Source organism: Cuculus canorus, chromosome 28, assembly GCF_017976375.1.
Source record: "Cuculus canorus isolate bCucCan1 chromosome 28, bCucCan1.pri, whole genome shotgun sequence".
Lineage (NCBI taxonomy): Eukaryota > Metazoa > Chordata > Aves > Cuculiformes > Cuculidae > Cuculus > Cuculus canorus.
The window spans coordinates 607,730-632,325 of record NC_071428.1 but is presented as its reverse complement, the minus strand read 5'-3'; the positions used below and the strand labels follow the sequence as shown (position 1 = coordinate 632,325).

Below are 24,596 nucleotides of genomic sequence, written 5' to 3'. Positions count from 1 at the left end.
CCCGGACCACCCCCAGGCCGAGGTTTCTCTGCTCAGTCCTGAATTTTCCCATCAAGACTCTACAGATATTTAGTTTTCCAGGTCCCGTTTCAGATCTGTGTGTTGGTGTCACCACATCCGAGGTTTCTCCCAGCTGGGAAGGACATCGCTGGCTCATGGTGGCGGAGAGACACCGGAGAGATACACCAGGACTGGAGAGACACCGGAGAGACACAAGAGCACTGGAGAGACACCAGAAAGACACCAGGATTGGAGAGACTGAGAGACACAAGAGGACTGGAGAGACACCGGAGAGATGGACCAGGACTGGAGATGTTGGAGAGACACAGCAGGACTGCAGACACCAGAGAGGTACACCAGGACTGGAGACACTGGAGAGGCACAACAGGACTGGAGAGACACCAGAGAGACACACCAGGACTGGAGAGACATCAGAGACACACCAGGACCGGAGAGACTGGAGAGACACACCAGGACTGGAGGTACTGGAGAGACACACCAGGACCGGAGAGACATCAGAGAGATACACCAGGACTGGAGATACTGGAGAGGTACAGCAGGACTGGAGATACTGGAAAGACAGACCAGGACTGGAGAGACACCAGAGAGACACACCAGGACTGGAGATACTGGTGAGGCACAACAGGACTGGAGAGACACCAGAGAGACACCAGGACTGGAGATGCTGGAGAGACACAACAGGACTGGAGATGCTGGAGAGACGCACTAGGACTGGAGAGACACTGGAGAGGCACCAGGACTGGAGATACTGGAGATGCACCAGGACTGGAGACACTGGAGAGACACCAGGACTGGAGAGACCCCGGAGCGAGGTGCTGGTGGTCAGAGCTAAGGGTCAAAGGGATTCACACGCCCCGGTGACGGGGTTGGTTGTCTCGGTGCGTGCCGCCGTGCCGCGCTCGCCCTTCCTGCCATGACAGGCGGATAAAAGCCGGGGTGAAGGGACGATTTCACGGAGATTAACCTCTCGCCCTGCGCTGGAGCCGGCGCTGCCCTCGACACCGCGTCCCCGTGTCGCAAAGGCGATTACAGAGGGATTATCCCCGACACCGGTTTTATCAGAGGCCGTTTGTCACTTGGAGGGGGGCGGCCAAGGGCAGAGGACGGAGGTGCACGGACGCCCTCAGGGAGCGTCACCATAGAGGCTTCAGTTGGATATTTGGAAGGGGACTGATCCAGTGGGAGGTGTCCCATGGCGGGGGGGGTTGGAATGCGATGGATTTTAAGGTCCCTTCCAATTCAAACCATTCTGTGATTCATTCATAGAGTCGTAGAATCATTAGGTTGAAAAACACCTTTGAGATCGTCAACTCCAACTGTCCCCGTCCGCTACCAAACCACGTCCCCAAGCACCTCATCTCCCACCTTTTAAACCCCCCCAGGGATGGGCACTCCACCACCTCCCTGGCAGCCGTTCCAGGGCTGGAGAACCCTTTCGGTGAAGGAATTTTTCCTGATGTCCAATCTAAACTTCCCCGGACGCAGCTCGAGGCCGTTCCCTCTCGTCCATCTCCTCTCACTGGGGAGAAGAGACCAACACCCGCCTCTCTGCAACCTTTCAGGTGGTTCTGGAGAGCAATAAGGTCTGAACAACCCCAGGTCCCTCAACCGCTCCTCATAACTTTGTTCTCCGTTCCCTTCCCTGGATGCGCTCCAAGACCTCAAGGTCTTTCTTGGAGTGAGGGGCCCAAAATTCACCTCATTGGACCCAAAGCGCTGCCTTCGATCCCTGAGCATCCCCATGCGGCATTGGATACCAAACCCGAGAGGGCTCTCGAGATGCCCAACGTGGATGTAACGAGGAGGGGGTTGAGCCTGAAAGAGGTTCAATTGGGGCGAAGACGGTGAAGGGGGGGTGGAACGAAACCTCGGAACGGGGCGTTTTAATGACATTCCATTAAAGCTCCCTCTGGGGCCGCAGCCGCCATGTGCTCCACATTCTCATGGTAATTATGAGACATCTGTATAGAGGCTCTTTTCTCATCAAAGATGGATCTCTTCAAAGACGCTCCTGGGAAACCCTTCACCTCCGACCCGCGGGGTCACCGCCGCAACACTGCCTCTATAGTCCGCGCTACTGTAAAGCCCGGGCGGCTTTTTCCTCCTCTAACCTGAGCAGCGCGCGGCTTTTCAGGCAGGATTGGTTGAGCTCCGAGGGTTGGGGGACACTGGGTTTGGAGAAGGGTCCTCCCCCACCACTGCCACCAATTCTGGGTGTTGGCGTTGGCAGCGTTGACCGCGGGCGCGAGAGGGAGATCAAAGCAGGGTGGGAAGGGGGTTAATGAGATGGGAGGGGGCTTTGGGAAAGAGGGGTCACCCATGGGGTTGGGATTAGGATGGAGATGGGGACGGAGATGGGAATGGGCTTGGGATGAGGATGGGGATGGAGATCAGGAGAGGAAAGGGAGTGGGGATGGAGATCAGGAGAGGAAAGGGGATGGAGATCGGGAGAGGAAAGGGGATGGGGATGGAGATCGGGAGAGGAAAGGGGATGGGGATGGAGATCGGGAGAGGAAATGGGATGGGGATGGAGATCGGGAGAGGAAAGGGGATGGGGATGGAGATCAGGACAGGAAAGGGGATGGGGATGGAGATCAGAAGAGGAAAGGGGATGGCGATGGAGATTGGGAGAGGAAAGGAGATGGGGATGGAGATCGGGAGAGGAAAGGGGATGGGGATGGGGATTGCAATAGGAAAGGGGATGGGGATAGAGATCGGGAGAGGAAAGGGGGTGGGGATGGAGATCGGGAGAGGAAAGGGGATGGGGATGGGGATCGGGAGAGGAAAGGGGATGGGGATAGAGATCGGGAGAGGAAAGGGGATGGGGATGGAGATCGGGAGAGGAAAGGGGATGGGGATGGAGATCGGGAGAGGAAAGGGGATGGGGATGGAGATCGGGAGAGGAAAGGGGATGGGGATGGAGATCGGGAGAGGAAAGGGGATGGGGATGGAGATCGGGAGAGGAAAGGGGATGGGGATAGAGATCGGGAGAGGAAAGGGGATGGGGATGGAGATCGGGAGAGGAAAGGGGATGGGGATGGGGATCGGGAGAGGAAAGGGGATGGGGATGGGGATTGCAATAGGAAAGGGGATGGGGATGGAGATTGCGACAGGAAAGGGGATGGGGATGGAGATCGGGACAGGAAAGGGGATGGGGATGGAGATTGGGACAGGAAAGGAGATGGGGATGGAGATTGGGACAGTAAAAGGGGATGGGGATTGGATAGGGATGGAGATCGGGATGGGAAAACCCACCCTGGTCCCTGCCCAGTGCATCCTACCCGGGTAGCCCCCAGCCCCAGGGAGGGGGGTTTGGTGGTTGCCACCAAACATCACCATCCTCGATGCCGAGGAGGTGAAGCGGAGGCGCCCGAGGTCCATCTGGGCACAAAGAGGGACACCTTCGGCGCAGGGAGGGTGCGCGATGTCCCCGCGTCCCCAAAGGGAAAACGACTTCTCCCACCGGGGTGTTTCTGGCTCCCGATCCAGACAGAGGATGGGGATGGGATGAGGATAGGGATGGGACAGGGAAAGGGACAGGGATAGGTCTGGGGATGGAGTTAGGGACAGGAATGGGAATGAGGATGGAGATCAGAACAGGGATGGGGATGGGATTGGGATGAGGATGGAGATGGGACAGAGATGGTTTGGGGAGGAGGATGGGGATGGCAACAGGGTTGAAGACAGGGATGAGGATGGAGATGGGAAAAAGGGCAGGAATGGGGATGGGGATGCAGTTAAGGACAGGAATGGGGGTGAGTTTGGGGATGGGGATGGGTTTGGGGATGAGGATGCGGATGGAGATCGGGAGAGGAATGGGGATGGGATGAAGATGCGGAAGGAGATGGGGCAGGAAAAGGGACAGGAATGGGGATGGCTTTGGGATGAAGATGGGGATGGGGATGAGGTTCAGGAGAGGCATGAGAGTGGAGGTGGAAAAAGGGACCGGAATGGGGATGGGGAAGCGATGGGGAAGAGAAAAAGGATACGGATGAAGCTGGGGAAGTGTTGGAGATAAAGATGAGGATGAGGATGGGGGTGAGGATGACAGAGGGGAATGGATAAAGATGAGGATGGGGACGGGAAGAAGGTTGGGAAGGGGATGGGATTAGGGTAAAGATGAGGACAGGGATGGGAATGAGCTTGGGATGAGGATGGGGATGGAGATCGGTATGGGAAAGGGGATGGGGATGGAGACAGGGTCAGGAAAAGGCTATTCTGGTGTTGCTGTCCCATCCACGGCACCGGTGTCGCCGCTGTTCCGCCTCCCCAGAGGGTGATGGTGGCCTCGGGGACGAAGGGGATGGCTGCCCGGGGGTCCCTTGGTGCCGGCGCAGGTGGCTCCATCCCTCCGGCACTCCGACCCAGCGCCGGCAAACGCTCCCCATGGCCCTTTCTAATAAGCGTCAAATGATTCTTTGTCCTTTCGCTCCGCGGCGGCAATAAACCTCAATCACAATGAAGTCATTTGATTTCCACGTCCTGTAATCGCCCGGCGATTTGGCATTAATTAACGAGCGCTTACGGGAAGGGCCGCCTGCCGGAGCTCGGGCTGTGCTTTTCCACAAGACGGATTGCCTCCGGAGCAGCCGCCGGGATGCGACGTCCCACGCAGGGAGCAGCGTTCTGAGGGGACATTGAGACTAACGAAGCTCCCGCCTAACGAGGGGGGGGATGTGGGTGCTGCAGGACCTCACATTGTCACTCAGACCTCAATTCCTTCCTGGTATCCATCTCCTCGGCAGAGCTGGTGGGGAAACTGAGGCACGGAGCGGGATGGGAAGATTCCTTCTCGGCAGAGCCGGTGGGGAAACTGAGGCACGGAGCGGGATGGGAGGATTCCTTCATGGCAGAGGAAGGAGCCGAGGGTGCTGGACCGTGGTGTTGACTCAACAGGGAATTAAGCTCGTTAGGAACCGCGCGGGGCCCATCAGGGGAGAGACCCCAGAGCAGGAGGTGCCGGGGGAGGGGGGTCACCCTGCCTGGGGTGGGGGGGGTCCTCGACACGGGGGATTATCGCCTCAAGCATTGTTTGGTGGCCATGGGGACGCGTCTGGGTGGATTCTCTGGTGGCTAAGATGAGGTTTGAGACCTCCCAACTCCAGCAGAGTTTCCTCTCCCCACTCGTCCCAACCAGAGCCCATCTCAACCTCGCCGACCCCTTTGCCCTCGCGAGCTTTGCCGCACAGGATTGTTCCAATTGTGCCAGCATCTCCCTCTCCAGAGGCTTCCTCCGCTCTGCTTCTCCCTCCCTCACAGCCCTTCCCCTTCCCCTTCTCCATCAGGTTTTCATTCCAAAGTCTCCACATTTTGTGAATTGGAGATGGGGATGGAGAAAGGGACAAAAAAAGGGACAGAAATAAGAAGGAGTTTGGATGGGGTTGAGGATAGGGGTGAGGATGGAGATGGGAAAAGGGACAGGGATGGGGATGGGAAAGGATGGGGAGAGGAAAAGGGATAAGGATGGAGCTGGGAACGGGGTTGGGGATAGAGATTAGGAATAGGGATGGGGAGGAGGATGGGGACAAGATTGGGGAAAGAGATAAAGATGGGGATGGGAAATGGGTTGGGGATTGGATGACGATGGAGATGGGGACAGGGATGGAGTTGGAGACGGGAACGTGGACAGGCAGAGAGACCCCAGCGAGCGGCGCGGGAGCCGCGGGCGATGCTCGGGCGGGTGCCGCTGCCCTCGTGCTGCCCAATAAATCCTCCCGCCGTATATAAGCCACCCCAGCGCCTGGTTGCCAGATTTTGTCTGGTGCCTTAATGTCAGGACCGTAAATTTGCTCCTGGGTCCGAGGTGACCTTGGCGAGTTCTCTGCAGGGTTTAGAGCCGCGGGAGAGGAGCTGCTGGGGGGAAGGGTGCAGGTGGGTGCCCTGTCCCCCGCCGTGCCTCAGTTTCCCCAGTGCGGAGAGCGATGCCGGTGCGCTGGCAGAGGTGATCATGCTCCGAACCCGCAGCCCGTGGTCCTGCTGGAGCCCTCGTCACCCCCAGATCCGTCACCCTCACATTAAGAGGGAGCACTGGGAGCCAGTGTCACCCACCCCCAGGTCCCCAAAAGAGCCCTGAGCATCCTTTGGGATCCGAAGGACAGAGGGAGCAGCTTCGTGCGGAGCCCACGGCGCGGGAAGGGGTCGCGGCCATGGACAAATTCCCCCCCTCTGACCCCTTCGGCTTCCAAGGGGTTAAAGACCGAGGGCCATATGGGATTGGACTGGAGGGCATACTGGGAGGCAAACTGGGATTGGACTGGGGGATATACTGGGATGTCACTGGGATCAGCCCGGGAACATACTGGGATCAGCCTGGAGGGCATACTGGGATGCCGCTGGGACCATATGGAGATTGAACTGGGAGGCGTATTGGGATGAGACTGGGACTCCATTGGAATCAGAGTAGGAAGAATACTGGGATGAGAGTGGGACCATACTGGGACCATAATGGGGGAACATACTGGGATGCCACCAGGACATCCAACCACAGGGGCTCATCGTGGAGGTCCCACGGGGATCAGACTGGGACCGTACTGGGATAAGACTGGGGTTGCATACTGGAATGACACTGGGATCGGACTGGGGTGAACAGGTCATACTGGGATGACAGTGGGACCCTTACTGGGATCAGACCGGGGCTGCGGTGGGACCTCACCGGGTGCAGGAGAGACCCATATTGGGAGCAGAGACCCATACTGGGAGGTCACTGGGGGTGGCTGGGCCCTAACTGGGATGCCCCTGGGCCCATGCCCTGCCCTTACTGGGAGCACTGGAGCCCCTGGGACTCGCTGGGGGTCGCTTTTCCTTCCAATTCCAGCCAAAAAGGATAAAAACGGAGCGGAATTCACCCAATTCTCGTCTTTTCTCTGAGGATCTCTGAGGATCCAATTATAGGCTTTTATTTAATTACTCTTTATAAATAGCCCCTCCCTCCCCCCCACCTGGCACCAGCCCAAAATCCCGGCTTTTCTGCCTTAAATAGGGGAAAGAACCCCGCCCCTGTCCCCATCCTTGAGGGCCTCCTTCTTGGGAGGCTCCATTGTTGGGGTCACCTTGTTGAGGTCCCATCCTTGGGATCCCATTCTTGGAATCCTATTTTTGGGGTCGCCTCCCCTGGGATCCCCTCCTTAGGGTTCCCAACCATGGAGTTCCATCTTTGGGGTCCTCATCCATGGCGTCCCCATCTTTGAGGTCTCCTTCTCCATCCTTGGAGTCTCATCCTTCAGGGAGTCCACCTTTAGGGTCTCCATCCTTGGTGTTCCCAAGCATAGGGTCCCATCTTTGGGTTCCCCGTCCTTGAGATGCCATCATCAGGATCCCATTGTTGAGGTTCTTCATCCTTGGGGTCTTCTCATCACTGGGGTCCCATCATTGGAGTCTTCATCTTGGATTCCTCAACCATGGGTTCCCACTCTTGGGTCCCATTCTTGGTGTCCCATTGTTGAGTCTCATCCTTGGTCTCCCCATTGCTGGGGTCCCATTCTTCGTGTCCCCATTCTTGGTGTCCTCAACCACAGGGTCCCCTTCTTTGTGTCCCCATTCTTGGTGTCCCCAACCATAGTGCCCCATCGTTGGGTTCCATCCCCGGTCTCCCCATTGCTGGGGTCCCATTCTTCATGTCCCCATTCTTGGTGTCCTCAACCATGGGGTCCCCTTCTTTGTGTCCCCATTCTTGGTGTCCTCAACCACGGGGTCCCCTTCTTTGTGTCCCCATTCTTGGTGTCCTCAACCATGGAGTCCCCTTCTTTGTGTCCCCATTCTTTGCGTCCTCAACCACGGGGTCCTCTTCTTTGCGTCCCCATTCTTGGTGTCCCCAACCATGGAGTCCCATTCTTGGTATCCCCAACCATGAGGTCTCATCGTTGAGGTCCCATCCTTGGTATCCCCATCTTTGGGTTCCCAATCCTTGACGTCCCCCGCTCTGGGCTCCCATCCTTGGTGTCCCCACGCAGACATGGTCACTGCATGGGGCCGTAGGGCCAGTTGAGGGTGGCTCCGGCCAGGAGCATGTCACGGATGAGGGTCTCGATGGGGGTCTTGCCAACCAGGCGGCTGAAGAAGAGCTGCTGGATGCCGGGAGTGGAGACGCTGCGGAGGGCGGGCAGGCGCAGGAGCAGGCGCCCGAACCGGCTGGGCTGGCTGGGGTGCTGGCGCCGCACGTGCTCCTCCAGCGCACACTGCGACTTCTCCTGCAGCCCGGCCACCTGCCCGGGGTCCGACAGCCCCATCGCGTCTGTGGGGGATGGGGAAACTGAGGCAGGGCCAAGGGCTACGTTCAGACCCCCACCTCATTTAGCCCCACCCCATTCATTCCCCACCAATCTATTGATACCAAAACCCCCCTGGGGACCCCACCCCGTTAAGCGTCACCTCATTAGAGCCCCACTTCATTAAGCCCCACTTCATTAGAGCCCCACCTCATTTCCCCATGCCCATTCAGTCCCTGCACGCCTGTTGATGCCAAAGCCCCTTGGGACCCCATCCCATTAAGCCCCACCTCATTAAGCCCCGCCCCTTTTCCCCACACCCACCCCATTCATTCCCTGAACGTCTATTGATGCCCAACCGCCCTGGGACCCCACCTCATTAAGCCCCACCTCATTAGAACCCCTCCCCATTAAGCCTTATCTCATTAGAGGCCTGAGACATTAAACCCCGCCCCACTAAACCCCGCCCCACTAAACCCCGCCCCACTAAACCCCGCCCCATTAAACCCCGCCCCATTAAACCCCACCCCATTAAATGCCATCCCAATTAAACTCCACTCAATTAAACCCCATCCCATTACACTCCATCCCATTACACCCCGCCCAATTAAACCCCATCCCATTAAGCCCCGCCCCATTTCCCCACTCCTATCCCATTCATCCCCTGCCCACCCTACGCCCCATTGCAGCTCCATTCCCTTCCCTCCCCTTAAGCCCCACCCACAGCCCCACCCTCCTAAGCCCCTCCCCTTCCTCCTAAGCCCCTCCCCCTCCCCTCCCCACCCTCCTAAGCCCCTCCCCTCCTCACCAGGGGAGAAGAGGGCGACGGCCTTGAGGCAGGCGTACTCGGCGGCGTCGACGCGCAGCGCTTTGAGCTTCTCCACCTGCTCCTGGAAGAGCCGGATGTGGTCCATGAAGGCGACCACGCGGTCGGCGGCCATGGGGGCGGCGTGGAGCCCGGCGGCCGCCAGCAAAGGCGCGGCGTGCAACGGCAAGGCCGACTGCGCCGCGTTCAGCACGAAGAGCTCGCTCCAGCCCAAGCGGAGCAGAGCCACCTGATCCGAGAGCTGTAAATCCGGGAAGAAGGGGATCCCTTTGGCCCATTCGATGGCGCTGAAGAGGAGGCGAGCGGCCAGCTCGCAGACGCCCTCGATGCCCACCACGCCGCTGGGTTGCAGGCATTGGGCGCCGTAGCGAGACGGAGGGTACGGTTCCGCGCGGAGGAGCAAAGAGATGAAGCCGCTCAAGTAGCCGTGGCCGCCGTAGGGGTCCCCGGGAAGGACGGGGTATTGGCCGGGGCTGCTCGGAGCGTGAGCCATGCGGCCGCGCTGCACGGCTGCGGAGGGGAGCGGGAGGTCAGCGCCCCTCCCGACCCCCCCATTCCCTAAGGATTAAATATTCCAGTCTGGGGGGGGGGCGCCTTTCTAACGCCTTGGGGTGCCCCCAACCATGAGAGATGGGGGGACGGGGTCGCCGGCTGGGGGAAAATCCCCCTCTCCTGTTGCGGGATGCACCCACCGGCTCCCGCTTGGATTCCCACGGGCACGCTGGATTTGGGGACACCCATGCAAGCTTTTGGGGTTCCCCCCTTCCTGCCAGGGCTGATGCTGCTGAGGGTCCCCCCAGAGCGGGGCAGGAGCTCCCCTCAAGCTTCCACCTCTTGAGCTTGTTGCACTTTGGGTTTATAAACCCCCAAACTGGGAGTCGAGGACCCATTCTCAGTGTCCCCCTCTTTGGGGTTCAATCCTTGACGTCCCTCTCTTTGGGATCCCCCTCCTTGGGGTCCCCATTGTGGGGTCTTGGGGACAGCTGGGGGTGGCTCCAAACCCTAAATCAGGGGTCTTTTTTTGTCCTCTGTCGGCGATGCCGTGTGGTGCCCCCTCCTCCCCGCGCCCCCCGCCTGCGCCCCACCATCGCCGCCCCCCGCCGTGGGGCAAACGCTGAGCCTAACGCGGCGTGACAGCCCGGGTGTCAGCCAGCGGTCGAGGCCGAGGGAACGGGGGGGGTGGGTGTCCCCCCTGAAAATGGGGTGCAGAGGGTCTCTCTCAGCCCAGCCCTCGGGGCTCAGCGGCGTTTGAGGGGTGCAGCCCTCTCCTCGCTGACCGTACGGCCCCCACGCGGCATCACAACCCCCCAAAAAAACCCCTTTGGCATCACCGCAAACTCCCTTTGCATCACCAGGACACCCCCCGTGCATCACCCTGAACCCCAAACCTCCACTTGCATCACCCTGAACCCCAAACCCCCGCTTGCATCACTCTGAACCCCAAACCCCCGCTTGCATCACTCTGAACCCCAAACCTCCCCTTGCATAACCCTGAACCCCAAACCTCATTTACAGTATCCTGAACCCCCTTTGAGTTACCATGAACCCCCTTGGCATCACCATGAACCCCCAAACCCCCTTTGTATCACAATGAACCCCCCTCTGCATCACCCTGAACCCCCAAACCCCCTTTGTATCACCATGAACCCCCCTTTGCATCACCCTGAAACCCCAAAATCCCTTTGTATCACCATGAATCCCCATTTGCACCACCCTGAACCCCCAAACCCCCTTTGTATCTCCACGAACCCCCTTTGCATCACCCTGAAACCCCCAAAATCCCTTTGTATCACCATGAACCCCCCTTTGCATCACCCTGAAACCCCAAAATCCCTTTTGTATCACCATGAATCCCCCGCTTAGCATCACCCTGAACCCCCAAACCCCCTTTGTATCACCATGAACCCCCCTTTGCATCACCCTGTACCCCCAAACCCCCTTTGTATCACCATGAACCCCCTTTGCATCACCCTGAACCCCCAAAATCCCTTTGTATCACCATGAACCCCCCTTTGCATCACCCTGAACCCCCAAACCCCTTTGTATCACCATGAACCCCCTTTGCATCACCCTGAACCCCCAAACCCCCTTTGTATCACCATGAATCCCCCCCTTAGCATCACCCTGAAACCCCAAACCCCTTTGTATCACCATGAATCCCCCCTTAGCACCACCCTGAACCCCCAAACCCCCTTTGTATCTCCACGAACCCCCTTTGCATCACCCTGAACCCCCAAAATCCCTTTTGTATCACCATGAATCCCCCTTAGCATCACCCTGTACCCCCAAACCCCTTTTGTATCACCATGAATCCCCCTTAGCATCACCCTGAACCCCCAAACCTCCTTTGTATCACCACGAACCCCCTTTGCATCATCCTGAACCCCCAAAATCCCTTTTGTATCACCATGAATCCCCCTTAGCATCACCCTGAACCCCCAAACCTCCTTTGTATCACCACGAACCCTTCTTTGCATCACCCTGGAACCCCAAATCCCTTTTGTATCACCATGAATCCCCCCCTTAGCATCACCCTGAACCCCCAAACCCCCTTTGTGTCACCATGAATCCCCCCTTAGCATCACCCTGAAACCTCAAACCCCTTTGTGTCACCATGAACCCCCCCTTAGCATCACCCTGAACCCCCAAACCCCCTTTGTATCTCCACAAACCCCCCTTTGCATCACCCTGAACCCCCAAAATCCCTTTGTATCACCATGAATCCCCCCCCTTAGCATCACCCTGAACCCCTCTGGCACTCCCCTGAACCCCTAAACCCCCTTTGCATCACCCTGAACCCCCAAAATCCCTTTGTATCATCATGAATCCCCCCCCTTAGCATCACCCTGAACCCCTCTGGCACTCCCCTGAACCCCCAAACCGCCTTTGCATCCCCATGATCCTCCTCCTTTTTGGCCAAAACAATCGCTCCAAGACGTTGGGTGTGTCCAGGAAGAAAAAGAGCATTTTTAGCCCCAAAAATTCCACAGGAGCCACCTTGGCAGCTCCCCTCCCGCCTCCTCCGACTGCTGCAGGGTTGGATCCGGCAGCGGAATGAGCCCATCACCCCAAAACCTGCTCCCTCAGCCCGGCTGCAGGATCGAGCCTCGCATTCCCTGTGTTCCATCCCCGATGAGTTTGGGGGGGGAAAAAAAGAGATTTAATCCACTTTTCCCGGCCAAATCCTGCCTCACTCCCACCCTCAGCATCCTCAGGGAATAAATTCAGCCCAAAAGCAGTGCTCAGCACCCAAATTGCTGGATTTGGGGCTGGATTTGGTGTCGGGATAACGGGCATCGCGGGAAGCATCAGACAGCAGGTTTGGGGCACTCCAAGTGGAGCTGGAGCAGTGCCGTGATCAGAAGGGGAAACTGAGGCACAGAGCGGTCAGACCCGGGATGTGAAATCCCTGGAAGGGTTTTTTATCCCTGGATGCTTTTCCACAGGGATCCACAGTGTTTCCACCCCCCAAAAAAAAAAAGGATTTGCTCCATGAGAGGGAATCCAACCGATATTCCAACTCCCCCCCAGGCAGGGATTTAACCCTCAGCTCCGGCCGCAAGGTGAGGGTCGAGATTTGCTATAAGAGGCTCTCACCGCGCCCCAAACTGCTGCCAAATCCCCCCTCCACGCCTTTTTGGGGAAAAAAAGGGAAAATGAAGAATGAAGCTTGGGGGAATTTTTTGTTCTGCTAAAAAAAAAGGTGAATTCTGAATTGTTGTGAGTCTTTTTAACGCTAAAAAAAAATCCACCTTTCCAGGCAGGATAAGGCAGAAAAGGAGGATTTGAGCAGTTGAGCCCAGCCCTGTAAATATTAATAAATACTAAATTCATAAATAAGGACTTTAAATACAAATAAGGGCCCTCAGTTCCTTATTCAAGCGGGAACGATGCTGCGCGGTAAAGAGATTCGGTGCCGAAGTTTCGCCACGATGCCCTAAAGCACCATTTCAGGCTTAAACCCCCAAAAATCTCCCCTAAAAATGCTGCTTTTTAGGGAATAAGAATAAAATCAACCCAAATTGGGGCTGGGAAGGGGCAGAGGTTCCGTCCAGGGCATCGCCAGAAGCCTGAAATGTGATTTTAATCCAGGTCACGCTAAGCATTCGGATTAATTAACTTCGGATTTATTAGAGTCCTCCCAAAAAAAGAGGGAATTTTTAATCTTTTAGAGAATATCTAAATTATCACCCTTGAAATCAGTTTTTTTTTTTCCAACAGCCGCTGCGTTGCGCAGAACGGAGAGGAAAAGGGAATTCTCCCCATCTCGGCCAAACCCGGGATCCATGAAACAAACCCCAAAGGAGATTTTAAAGTCAAAAAGAAGATTTTATGTGACGCCGTAATTAAGTGGAATAAGAAACCGATACCCTCGGCGGAGCCATTCTCGTGGGAAAAGCCCCCCAAAATAACAATAGTGGGGTTTATCTCCTGGAAAGCGAAGCCGGGGCGAGGAGGGAGCCCCGAGAGCGCTGCCGGGGGGACACGGGCTGAATCCGGGGGGGCCATAAGGAGTGGGATGAAGGCCCAGGGAGGAGGAGGATGGACGAGGGCATAGCAGCATCGCCCCTGCGTGCCTTGGGGATGCTCAGCCCGGAGCGACGGAGCCGAGGAGCGGAGGAGGATACGGAGCGAAGGAGAGGGAAAGGGAAATGAGAGAGGAGTTTGCTCTCTTTTCCCCTCTTTTTCTCTCTCTTTCCCCTTCTTCCTCTCTTCTCCCCCCCTCCTTTTCTCTCTCTTTTTCCCCCTTTTTCTCTCTTTTCCCCCCCAGCCCTTTCTCATCATTTTCACTTTCTTTTACTTTCCCTTTTTCCGGGTGCTCCTTTCTCTCCCTCTCTTTCCCTTTCTCTCCCTCTCTTTCCCTTTCTCTCCCTCTCTTTCCCTTTCTCTCCCTCTCTTTCCCTTTCTCTCCCTCTCTTTCCCTTTCTCTCCCTTCTCTTTCCCTTTCTCTCCCTCTCTTTCCCTTTCTCTCCCTTCTCTTTCCCTTTCTCTCCCTTCTCTTTCCCTTTCTCTCCCTTCTCTTTCTCTTTTTGTTTTTCTCTCTTTTCCTCTCTCCCCTTCTCACCTTTCTCTTTCCCTTCCATCTTTCCAACCGGGCTCACTCACTCCCTTCCTCCTTTCCCCTCTCTCTCTTTTATTCTATTTTCTTTTTCCTCCTCTTTTTCCCCACCTTTTCCCTTCATCCTTTTATTTTTTTGCTCTTTTCCCCTCCCGTTCTTTTCCACCTTCGGTCTCGCCATTCTCTTTCACATCCGCTTCCTTTTTTCCATCCTCTCTCCTTTTCCATCCCCTGTGCCTTTTTTGCACCCTTTTTCCTTCTTTTGCTCCTCTCCCTCTTTTCCACCCTTTCTTCTTTTCCACCCTTTCTTCTTTTCCACCCCCTTTCCCTATTTTCCATCCCCTCTCCCTCTTTTCTACCCTCTCAGATTTTCCATCCCCGCTGCCTCTTTTCCATCTTCGCTCCCTCTTTTCCACTCTTTCTCCTTTTCCACCCCTTTCCCTCTTCTCCACCTTCTGTTCTTTTTCCATCCTCTCTCCTTCCTTTCCACTCTCCCACCTTATTTTCCTTCTCCTCTCTTTTCCTATCACCTCTCCCTCTTTTCCATCCCCTCTCCTTTCGCAGCGTCTATCCTCTTCCGACCTCTCTCTCTCTTCTCCATCTTCGATCCCTCTTTTCCACCTTCTATCCTTCTCTTCCACCACCTCCCTCTTTTGCATCCTCTGTCCTTTTCTACCCCCTCTCTCCTTTCCTAACCCCTCACCCTGTACCCTTGCTCTGTCTTTTCCGCCTCCTTTTTCCACCTCTTTTCCATCCCCTCTCCTTTTGCACTCTCTTTCCTTTTCCTTCTCCTCTTTTCCCGTGCTCTCTCCCTTTTTTCCATGCCCTATCCCTTTGCACCCTCTCTTCTTTTTCATCCTCTTTCCTTTTGCACCTTTTCTCCTTTCCCAGCTCCTCTTTTCCCATCCCTTCTGTCCTTTCCATCCCCTCTCCTTTTGCACCTTCTCTTCTTTTCCATTCCCTCTCCTTCTCCACCCTCTCTTCTTTCCCATCCCTTTTCCTTTTGCACCCTCTCTTTCTTTCCATCCCCTTTTCTTTTGCACCCTTTATCCTTTCCCATCTTCTCTGTCCTTTCCATCCTCTTTCCTTTTTCACCCTCTTCTTTCCCCTCTCCCCTTCCCCCTCTCCTTTCTTCCTCTCTCCCCATTCCCCCCTCTCTTCCCATTCCCCCTTCCCCACTTTTCCCCCTCCTCACCTTTCTCCCCTCTCCCCTTTCTCCTCCTTCTCCCCTTCCCCTCCTCTTTCTCCCACTCTCTCCCCTCCTCACCTTTCTCCCCCCTTTTCTCCCCCTCTCCCCTTCCCTCCTCCTTTCTCCCTCTGCCCTTTCCCCTCTCCCTCCTTTGCCTCCTCTTCACCTTCCTCCCTCTCTCCCCTTTCCCCCCTTTCCTCTCCTCACTCCTTCCCCCCACATTTCCCCGCTCTCCCCCTTTCTCCCCCCTTTCTCCCTCTCAACCTTTCTCCCTCTTTTCCCCCTCTCCCTCTTCCCCCTCTCTCCCCTTCCCCTCTTTTCCCCCTCTCTCCCCTTCTCCCCTTTTCCCCCTCTCTCCCCTTCCCCCTCTCTCCCCTTCTCCCCTCTTTTCCCCTCTCTCCCCTTCCCCTCTTTTCCCCCTCTCTCCCCTTCCCCTCTTTTCCCCTCTCTCCCCTTCTCCCCCTCTCTCCCCTTCTCCCTCTTTTCCCCCTCTCCCCTTCTCCAATCTTTTCTCCCTCTCTCCCCTTCTCCCTCTTTTCCCCCTCTCTCCCCTTCCCCTCTTTTCCCCCTCTCTCCCCTTCTCCCCTTTTCCCCCCTCTCTCCCCTTCTCCAATCTTTTCTCCCTCTCTCCCCTTCCCCTCTTTTCCCCCTCTCTCCCCTTCTCCCCCTTTTTTCCCCCTCTCTCCCCTTCTCCCCCTTTTTTCCCCCTCTCTCCCCTTCTCCCCTTTTCCCCCTCTCTCCCCTTCTCCCCTTTTCCCCCTCTCTCCCCTTCTCCCCTTTTCCCCCTCTCTCCCCTTCTCCCCTTTTCCCCCTCTCTCCTCTTCCCCTCTTTCCCCCTCTCTCCCCTTCTCCCCCTTTTCCCCCTCTCTCCCCTTCTCCCCCTTTTCCCCCTCTCTCCCCTTCTCCCTCTTTCCCCCTCTCCCCTTCCCCCTTTTCTCCCTCTCTCCCCCTTTTTCCCCCTCTCTCCCCTTTTTTCTCCCTCTCTCCCCCTTTTTTCCCCCCTCTCTCCCTCTCTCCCCTTTTCCCCCTTTCTCCCTTTCCCCCCCTTTTCTCCCATCCCTTTTCTCCCCCTCTATCCCCCCTCTCTCCCCCTTTCCCCCCCTCCTCACCTTCTCTGCGCATCCCGACTCGGAGGCACTTTCGGAGGCGGCAGTACTGGCACTGATTGCGATGGTGTTGGTCCACGGGGCAGTCGCGACCGCCGCGACAGCTGTACGATAGGTTGCGCCTCACCGAGCGTTTGAAGAAGCTCTTACAGCCCTCGCAGGTGAACTGCCCGTAGTGCTTCCCGCTCGCTTTATCGCCGCACACCCGGCAATCCCCCGCCGCCCTCCCCGCCGCCCCCGCGGGACGAGGAGGAGGAGGAGGAGAAGGAGGAGGGGGGGGATCCGGCCAAGGACCCCCCGCCAGGGACATGCTGGGGGGGGGGGGGGGGGGGGGGGGAGCCCCGGGATGGAGAGGGGAGGGGGGACCGGGATGGAGATTCGGGATGGAGAAGGGAGGGGCGGTGAGGGGGTGGAGAGGGGAGAGTGGGGTGGAGAAGGAAGATTCGGGATGGAGGGGGGGATTTGGGATGGAGAGGGGGGGTCTGGGATGGAGAAGGGGATGTGGGATGGAGAGGGGGGTCTGGGATGGAGAGGGGGGTGTGGGATGGACAAGGAAGATTCGGGATGGAGGGGGGGATTTGGGATGGAGAAGGGGGGATTTGGGATGGAGAGGGGGGGATTTGGGATGGAGAGGGGGGGATTTGGGATGGATAGGGGGATGTGGGATGGAGAGGGGGATGTGGGATGGAGAGGGGGATGTGCGATGGAGAGGGGGGTCTCAGATGGACAAGGAAGATTCGGGATGGGGGGCGGATCTGGGATGGAGAGGAGGTCTGGGATGGACAAGGAAGATTCGGGATGGAGAGGGGATCTGGGATGGAGAGGAGGTCTGGATGGAGGGTGGGGGTCAGGGATGGAGAGGAGGGTCTGGGATGTACAAGGAAGATTCGGGATGGGGGGGGATCTGGGATGGAGAGGAGGTCTGGGATGGACAAGGAAGATTCGGGATGGAGAGGGGATCTGGGATGGAGAGGGGGATCAGGGATGGAGAGGGGGGAGATCAAGGATGGAGATGGGGGAGATCAAGGATGGAGAGAGGGGGATCAGGGATGGAGAGGGAAGATTCGGGATGGAGAAGGGGTCCGGGATAGAGAAGGAGATGTGGGATGGAGAAGAAAGATTCGGGATGGAAAGGGCGAGTCTGGGATGGAGAGGGGAGGGAAGGGGGGTCTGGGATGGAGAAGGAACATCCGGGATGGAGAGGGGAGAGCCCGGGGTGGAGGGGTGGGAAAGGAACCCCGGGATAGGAAAGGCGGTGCCGGGGATGGAGACGGGGGTTCTGGGATGGAGAAGGAGAATCCAGGGATGGAGGAGAGGGGAAAGGAGTCCCGGGATGGAGAGGGGAGTTCGGGGATGAAGGGTTGGGGAAGGAGCCTCAGGAGAGAGGAGGAGGGGGGTCCGGGATGGAGAAGAGGAATCCGGGATGGAGGAGAGGGGTACGGGATGGAGAAGGAGCCTCGGGATGAAGAACGGGGGTCTGGGATGGAGAGGGGAGATGTGGGATGGAGAAGGGGAGCCCCGGGATGGAGCGAGGAGCCGGGGATGGAGAAGGGGAGCCCCGGGGATGGAGAAGGGGAGCCGGGAAAGGAGAAGGGAGCCCCGGGGATGGAGAAGGGGAGCCGGGAAAGGAGAAGGGGAGCCGGGAAAGGAGAAGGGAGCCCCGGGGATGGAGAAGGGAGCCCCAGGGATGGAGAAGGGGAGCCGGGAAAGGAGAAGGGGAGCCGGGAAAGGAGAAGGGAGCCCCGGGGATGGAGAAGGGGAGCCGGGAAAGGAGAAGGGGAGCCGGGAAAGGAGAAGGGAGCCCCGGGGATGGAGAAGGGGAGCCGGGGAAGGAGAAGGGAGCCCCGGGGATGCTCGGGCTGGGGGAAAGGAGCCCGAGCTGGGGGACCCGGGGCTGGGAAGGAGCCCGGCTGGGAGCCGCGGGCTCCGGCGAGGGCCGGGGAAGGACTGGGGAGGGAAAGGAGGAGGAGGAGAAAGAGGAAAGTTGATTCTCCTCCCCGCGGGGGCTGCCCGGCGCCGGGGGAGGCTCCAGGGGGGGCGGGCGGGGGGAGGCGGCTCTGGGGAGGGACCTGAGTGTGCAATGGTGGGAGTGAAGAGACCTGAGTGTGCACTGGGAGGGGTATGTGCAATAACATGAGCGTGCAATGGGGCGGGGGATGCAGAGACTTGGGTGTGCAATGGAGAGGGGTGCAGAGACTTGGGTGTGCAATAGGGGGGTGCAGAGAGCTGGGCGTGCAAGGGGGGGTGCAGAGACTTGGGTGTGCAATGGGGGGTGCAGAGATCTGGGTGTGCAATGGAGGGGGGTGAAGAGACTTGGATGTGCAATAGGAGGGTGAAGAGACTTGGGTGTGCAATGGGGGGTGCAGAGAGCTGGGTGTGCAATGGAGGGGGTGCAGAGACTTGAGTGTGCAATGGGGGTTGCAGAGACTTGGGTGTGCAATAGGGGGGTGCAGATAGCTGTGTGTGCGATGGGACGGGGGGGTGCAGAGACCTGGGTGTGCAATGGGGGGATGCAGAGACCTGGGTGTGCAATAGGGGGGTGCAGAGAGCTGGGTGTGCAATGGGACGGGGGTTGCAGAGACCCGGGTGTGCAATGGGGGGGGTGCAGAGAGCTGGGTGTGCAATGGGGGGGTGCAGAGAGCTGGGCGTGCAAGGGGGGGTGCAGAGACTTGGGTGTGCAATGGGGGGGTGCAGAGACTTGGGTGTGCAATGGGGGGGTGCAGAGAGCTGGGTGTGCAATAGTGGGGTGCGGAGAGCTGAGTGTGCAATGGGAGGGGGGAGTGCAGGGACCTGACCCTCCTGCACGAGTGTGTCCCCACCCTACAGAGCGCCCGGTCCCGTGCGCGCCAGCATCACCATATATGGGAATGAGGGGGCGGAGCCTCGGAGCAGCGCTGCAGCCAACCAGAGCGGAGCGGGCGTGGCTAATAGGGCGTGATCGACCACAGCGACGAGGGGGCGTGGCTTTTTGTCTGCACCCAATCATAGCGAGGAGGGGCGGGGTGAAGCCATGGGGGTTGTTAAGGGGCGGGGCTTGTATGGAGAGGGCGGGGCTTGGATGGCCTGGGGTTCGGAGCTGGTGGGACCCCCGGGAGAGGGGATGGGGGTGATGAGGATCATATCCATCCACCGGAAGGACGGGATGTCATCCAGAGGGACCTGGACAGGCTGGAGAAGTGGGGCTGGAGAACCTCAGGGGGTTCAACCAGGCCAAGGGCAAGGTCCTACCCCTGGGTCGGGGCAATCCCCGGGTTCAGTACACGATGGGGATGATGGGATGGAGAGCAGCCCCGAGGAGAAGGACTTGGGGTGCTGGTCGAGGAGAAGCTCGACAGGAGCCGCAACGTGCGCTCCCAGCCCAGAAACCAACCGTGTCCTGGGCTGCATCAAGAGAAGCGCGGCCAGCAGGGAGGGAGGGGATTCTGCCCCTCTGCTCCTCTCTGGGGAGACCTCAGCGGGAGGATTGGGGCCAGTTCTGGAATCCTCAACAGAAGGAGATGGAGCTGTTGGAACGGCTCCAGAGGAGGCTCCGAGGATGCTGCGAGGGCTGGAGCACCTCCCGTCCGAGGACAGGCTGAGAGAGTTGGGGTTGTTCAGCCTGGAGAAGAGAAGGCTCCGAGGAGACCTCAGAGTGACCTTCCAGTACCTGAAGGGGCTCCAGGAAAGCTGCGGAGGGGCTGTTCATAAAGGCTGTGGGGATGGGACGAGGGGGAACGGGGATAAACTGGAGAGGGGCAGGTTTAGACTGGACATGAGAAGGAATTTCTTCACCATGAGAGTAGTGAGGCCCTGGAACAGGTTGCCCAGAGCAGTGATGGCTGTTCCATCCCTGGAGGGGTTCAAGGCCGGGCTGGATGGGGCCTTGGGCAGCGTGATCCAGAGGGAGGTGTCCCTGCCCATGGCAGGGGGTTGGAACTGGATGATCTTTAAAGTCCCTTCCAACCCAAACCATCCTATGATTCTATGATGGCGATGGTCCAGGTCCAGGCGGAACAGGGATGGGGAGAGGGTACAGTGATAGGGACAGATAAAGAGAGTCCAGGGGTATGACTCCAAGGAGAGGGGACAGGGTTGGGGACAGGGATAAGGGGTTGAGATCCATAGTCCAGTGGAGAAGGGACAGGGGACAGGGATTGGGATGAGGGGCCCAGGGCCATGTCCCCAGGGAGAGGGGCCAGTGATAGGGACGGGGGTGGGGGATCCGGGGAGACGGGACGGGGAGAGCGGTGGGGGTCCAGGGTTTTGTCCCCTGGGAGAGGGGACAGTGATAGGGACAGGGGTGGGGAATCCAGGGAGAGGGGACGCGGCTGTGGCCCCGTGGCGAGGGGCTGGGAGGGAACCCGGGGGACAACCAGGGGGAAAGCCCGCCCCCTCGCCGGCGCCGCGGCCGGAAGCTGCCGCAAAGCCTCCTGGGAGTTGTAGTTCCGCTGCATAACACGTGACCGGGTGGCGGGGGCGGGGACTCCATCTCCCAGCGTGCTCAGCGGCCGAGCCGGAGCCCAGCGGAGCGCGGTGAGGGGGGGCTGTACATGAGGGGGGGGGCTGAGAGGGTTTTGGGGGGCTGCAACCCCCACTGTACATGGGGGGGAGGCTGAGAGGGTTTGGGGGGCCGCAACCCCCACTGTACATGGGGGGGGGGGGGCTGAGAGGGTTTGGGGGGCCGCAACCCCCACTGTACATGGGGGGGGGTCTGGGAGGGTTTGGGGGGCTGCAGCCTCCACTGTACATGGGGGGGGGGGGGGGGCTGAGAGGGTTTGGGGGGCTGCAACCCCCACTGTACATGGGGGGGGGGGGCTGAGAGGGTTTGGGGGGCTGCAGCCTCCACTGCACATGGGGGGGGGCTGGGAGAGTTGGGGGGCTGCAACCCCCACTGTACATTGTGGGGGGGGCTGGGAGGGTTTGGGGGGCTGCAACCCCCACTGTACATTGGGGGGGTTCAGAGGGTTTGGGGGGCTGCAGCCTCCACTGCACATGGGGGGGGGGGGCTGGGAGGGTTTGGGGGGCTGCAACCCCCACTGTACATTGTGGGGGGTGGCTGAGAGGTTTTGGGGGGCTGCAACCCCCACTGTACATGGAGGGGGGGCCCTCTGTATTGCACATGGGGGGTTTTGGGGGGCTGCAACCCCCAGTGCCCATGGCGGGAGGGGGCACCCCCTGTATTGCACGGGGGGGGGAGGGGGGGTTACAGTGCACATGGAGGGGCTTTGGGGGGGCTCCCCCCACCCTGCAGAGATTGGGGGGGGGGGGAAAGGATGTGGGGGACCCCCCACTGCACTACAGGATCTCACCCTTCAGGACCCCCTAAATTCCATCCCCCGTCCCCCCTTTCCACCCCATTTATGGGCTCTGACCCTGCAGGAGCCCCCCCAAATCCCCCCCTCCTCATTCCAGCCTGACCCCCACAAGCCCCACCGAGCCCCCTCTCTCTTGCCCCCCTCCTGCCACCCCCATTTATGAGGTCTGACCCTGCAGGAGCCCCCCTAAAATCCCCCCCCCCAATTCCAGCCTGAGCCCCCCTAAGCCCCCCAACCCCCTTCTCCCTTTCCCGTCCCATTTGTGGGCTCTGATCCTTCAGGACCCCGTGAATTCCCCTTGAACCCCCCCAAACCCCCTCTTTCCACCCCCATTTACAGGATCTCAGCCCTCAGGACCCCTTGAAGCCCCCCGAGACCCCCTCATTCCCCCCCATTTATGGGGTCTCACCCTTCAGGACCCCCTGAACCCCCCCCGAGACCCCCTCTTTCCCCCACATTTATGGGGTCTTACTCTTCAGGACCCCCTGAACCCCCCCCGAGACCACGTCTTTACACCCCCATATATGGGGTCTCACCCGCAAGGACCCCTTGAACCCCCCAAACCCCCTCTTACCACCCACATTTAATGGCTCTGATCCTTTAGGACCCCCTCTTTCCCCCACATTATGGGGTCTTACTCTTCAGGACCCCCTGAACTCCCCCAAACCCCCTCTTTCCACCCACATTTAATGGCTCTGATCCTTCAGGACCCCCTCTTTCCCCCACATTTATGGGGTCTCACCCTTCAGGACCCCCTGAGCCCCCTCCCGAGACCACCTCTTTCCACCCCCATTTATGGGGTCTCACCCTTCAGGACCCCCCTGAACCCCCACCAGCCCCCCTCTTACCACCCGCATTTAATGGTTCTGATCCTTCAGGACCCCCTCTTTCCCCCACATTTATGGGGTCTCACCCTTCAGGACCCCCTGACCCCACCACAAACCCCCTCTTTCCACCCCCATTTATGGGGTCTCACCCTTCAGGACCCCCTGAACCCCCCAAACCCCCTCTTACCACCCACATTTAATGGCTCTGATCCTTCAGGACCCCCTCTTTCACCCGCATTTATGGTGTCTTACTCTTCAGGACCCCCTGACCCCCCCTGGAGACCACCTCTTTCCACCCCCATTTATGGGGTCTCACTCTTCAGGACCCCCTGAACCCCCCCGAGACCCCCTCTTTCCCCCCCATTTATGGGGTCTCACCCTTCAGGCCCTCCTGAACCCCCCCGAGACCCCCTCTTTCCCCCACATTTATGGGGTCTTACTCTTCAGGACCCCCTGAACTTCCCCTGAACCCCCCCTAAACCCTCCTCTTTCCACCCCCATTTATGGGGTCTCACCCTTCAGGAACCCCTGAACGCCCCCAAACCCCCTCTTACCACCCCCATTTAATGGCTCTGATCCTTCAGGACCCCCTGAGCACCCCACAAACCCCCTCTTTCCCCTGCATTTATGGGGTCTTACTCTTCAGGACCCCCTGAACCCCCCCCGAGACCCCCTCTTTCCCCTCCATTTTACCCTTCAGGACCCCCTGAACCCCCCAAACCCCCTCTTACCACCCACATTTAATGGCTCTGATCCTTCAGGACCCCCTCTTTCCCCCACATTTATGGGGTCTTACTCTTCAGGACCCCCTGAACTCCCCCGAGACCCCCTCTTTCCACCCCCATTTATGGGGTCTCACCCTTCAGGACCCCCTGAACCCCCCCAACCCCCTCTTACCACCCACATTTAATGGCTCTGATCCTTCAGGACCCCCTCTTTCCCCCACATTTATGGGGTCTCACCCTTCAGGACCCCCTGAACCCCGCCTGAGACCCCCTCTTTCCCCTGCATTTATGGGGTCTCACCCTTCAGGACCCCCTGAACCCCCCCCGAGACCCCCCTCTTTCCCCCACATTTATGGGGTCTTACTCTTCAGGACCCTCTGAACCCCCCCGAGACCCCCTCTTTCCCCCACATTTATGGGGTCTTACTCTTCAGGACCCCCTGAACCCCCCCCGAGACCACCTCTTTCCCCCCCATTTTACCCTTCAGGACCCCCTGAACACCCCCAACCCCCCTCTTTCCCCCCCATTTAAGGGGTCTCACCCTTCAGGACCCCCTGAACTTCCCCTAAACCCCCCCCTTTCCCCCCCCATTTATGGTGTCTGATCTTTCAGGACCCCTCAAACCCCCCCCTCATTAACCCCCTGCCCCCCCCTCTCTCTCTTGCAGCCCCCCCACTCTCGGGATGCCGGGTCCGGTGCTGGCGGCCGCTGGCCGGGGGCTTCGCGGTGGGGGTGACGGCCCCCTGGCACGCGCCATCCGTTCCAAGCTGGACGCCGCCCTCCAACCCACTCACCTGCAGGTTTTGGATGAAAGCCCCCGCCATGGGGGCCCCCCCGGAGCCGAAACCCACTTTTCGGTGGTGGTGGTGAGCGAACGCTTTGCGGGGCTCCCCCCACTCCAACGCCACCGCCTCGTCCACGCCGCGCTCAGCACCGAGCTCGCCGGACCCCTGCACGCCCTCGCCATCGTCGCCAGGACCCCCCAACAATGGGAGAACGACCCCAGCGCCCCCCCGGCCCCCCCTTGTTTGGGGGGGTCCAAACGGGAACAGCGCAACGCGGCAGCCGGCGATCAGTGAGGCGGAATTGCGACCCCCCCTTAAAAGGGATGGAGCCCGACTTGAACTGCGAGGTGGGGGCAAATATTGGGGTGCCCCCCACCTTGCAGACACTCCATTCTCTGCACACACCCCCCCCCCCCCCCGCTCCCACCCTACGGGGGATTTTGGGGTCCCCCCCCTTAAATTACATTGATTTTTAATTGCATTCAGCATCTCAGGCGCATCCCACCATCCACCCCCCCAAGAAAATAAAGGGGTGCAGCTTGGAAACAGCAGCTGGTGAA

The 24,596-nt window shown here is 59.0% G+C and overlaps 2 protein-coding genes across 2 annotated transcripts; one reads left to right on the top strand and one right to left on the bottom strand.

Moving 5' to 3' along the window:
• Positions 1 to 7,443: 7,443 nt before the first annotated feature.
• Positions 7,444 to 16,715, bottom strand: LOC128849420 (nuclear receptor subfamily 2 group F member 5-like). Its single transcript, XM_054051238.1, has 3 exons — positions 16,409 to 16,715; positions 9,034 to 9,561; positions 7,444 to 8,251 (listed from the first exon to the last, which is right to left on the bottom strand). Exons 1-3 carry the CDS (start codon positions 16,713 to 16,715, stop codon positions 7,977 to 7,979), a joined length of 1,110 nt encoding a protein of 369 aa, XP_053907213.1. The 3' UTR covers positions 7,444 to 7,976.
• A 4,134-nt stretch (positions 16,716 to 20,849) lies between these two features.
• BOLA1 (bolA family member 1) lies at positions 20,850 to 24,439 on the top strand. Its single transcript, XM_054051239.1, has 2 exons — positions 20,850 to 20,917; positions 23,919 to 24,439. Exon 2 carries the CDS (start codon positions 23,935 to 23,937, stop codon positions 24,328 to 24,330), a length of 396 nt encoding a protein of 131 aa, XP_053907214.1. The 5' UTR covers positions 20,850 to 20,917; positions 23,919 to 23,934; the 3' UTR covers positions 24,331 to 24,439.
• Positions 24,440 to 24,596: the final 157 nt, after the last annotated feature.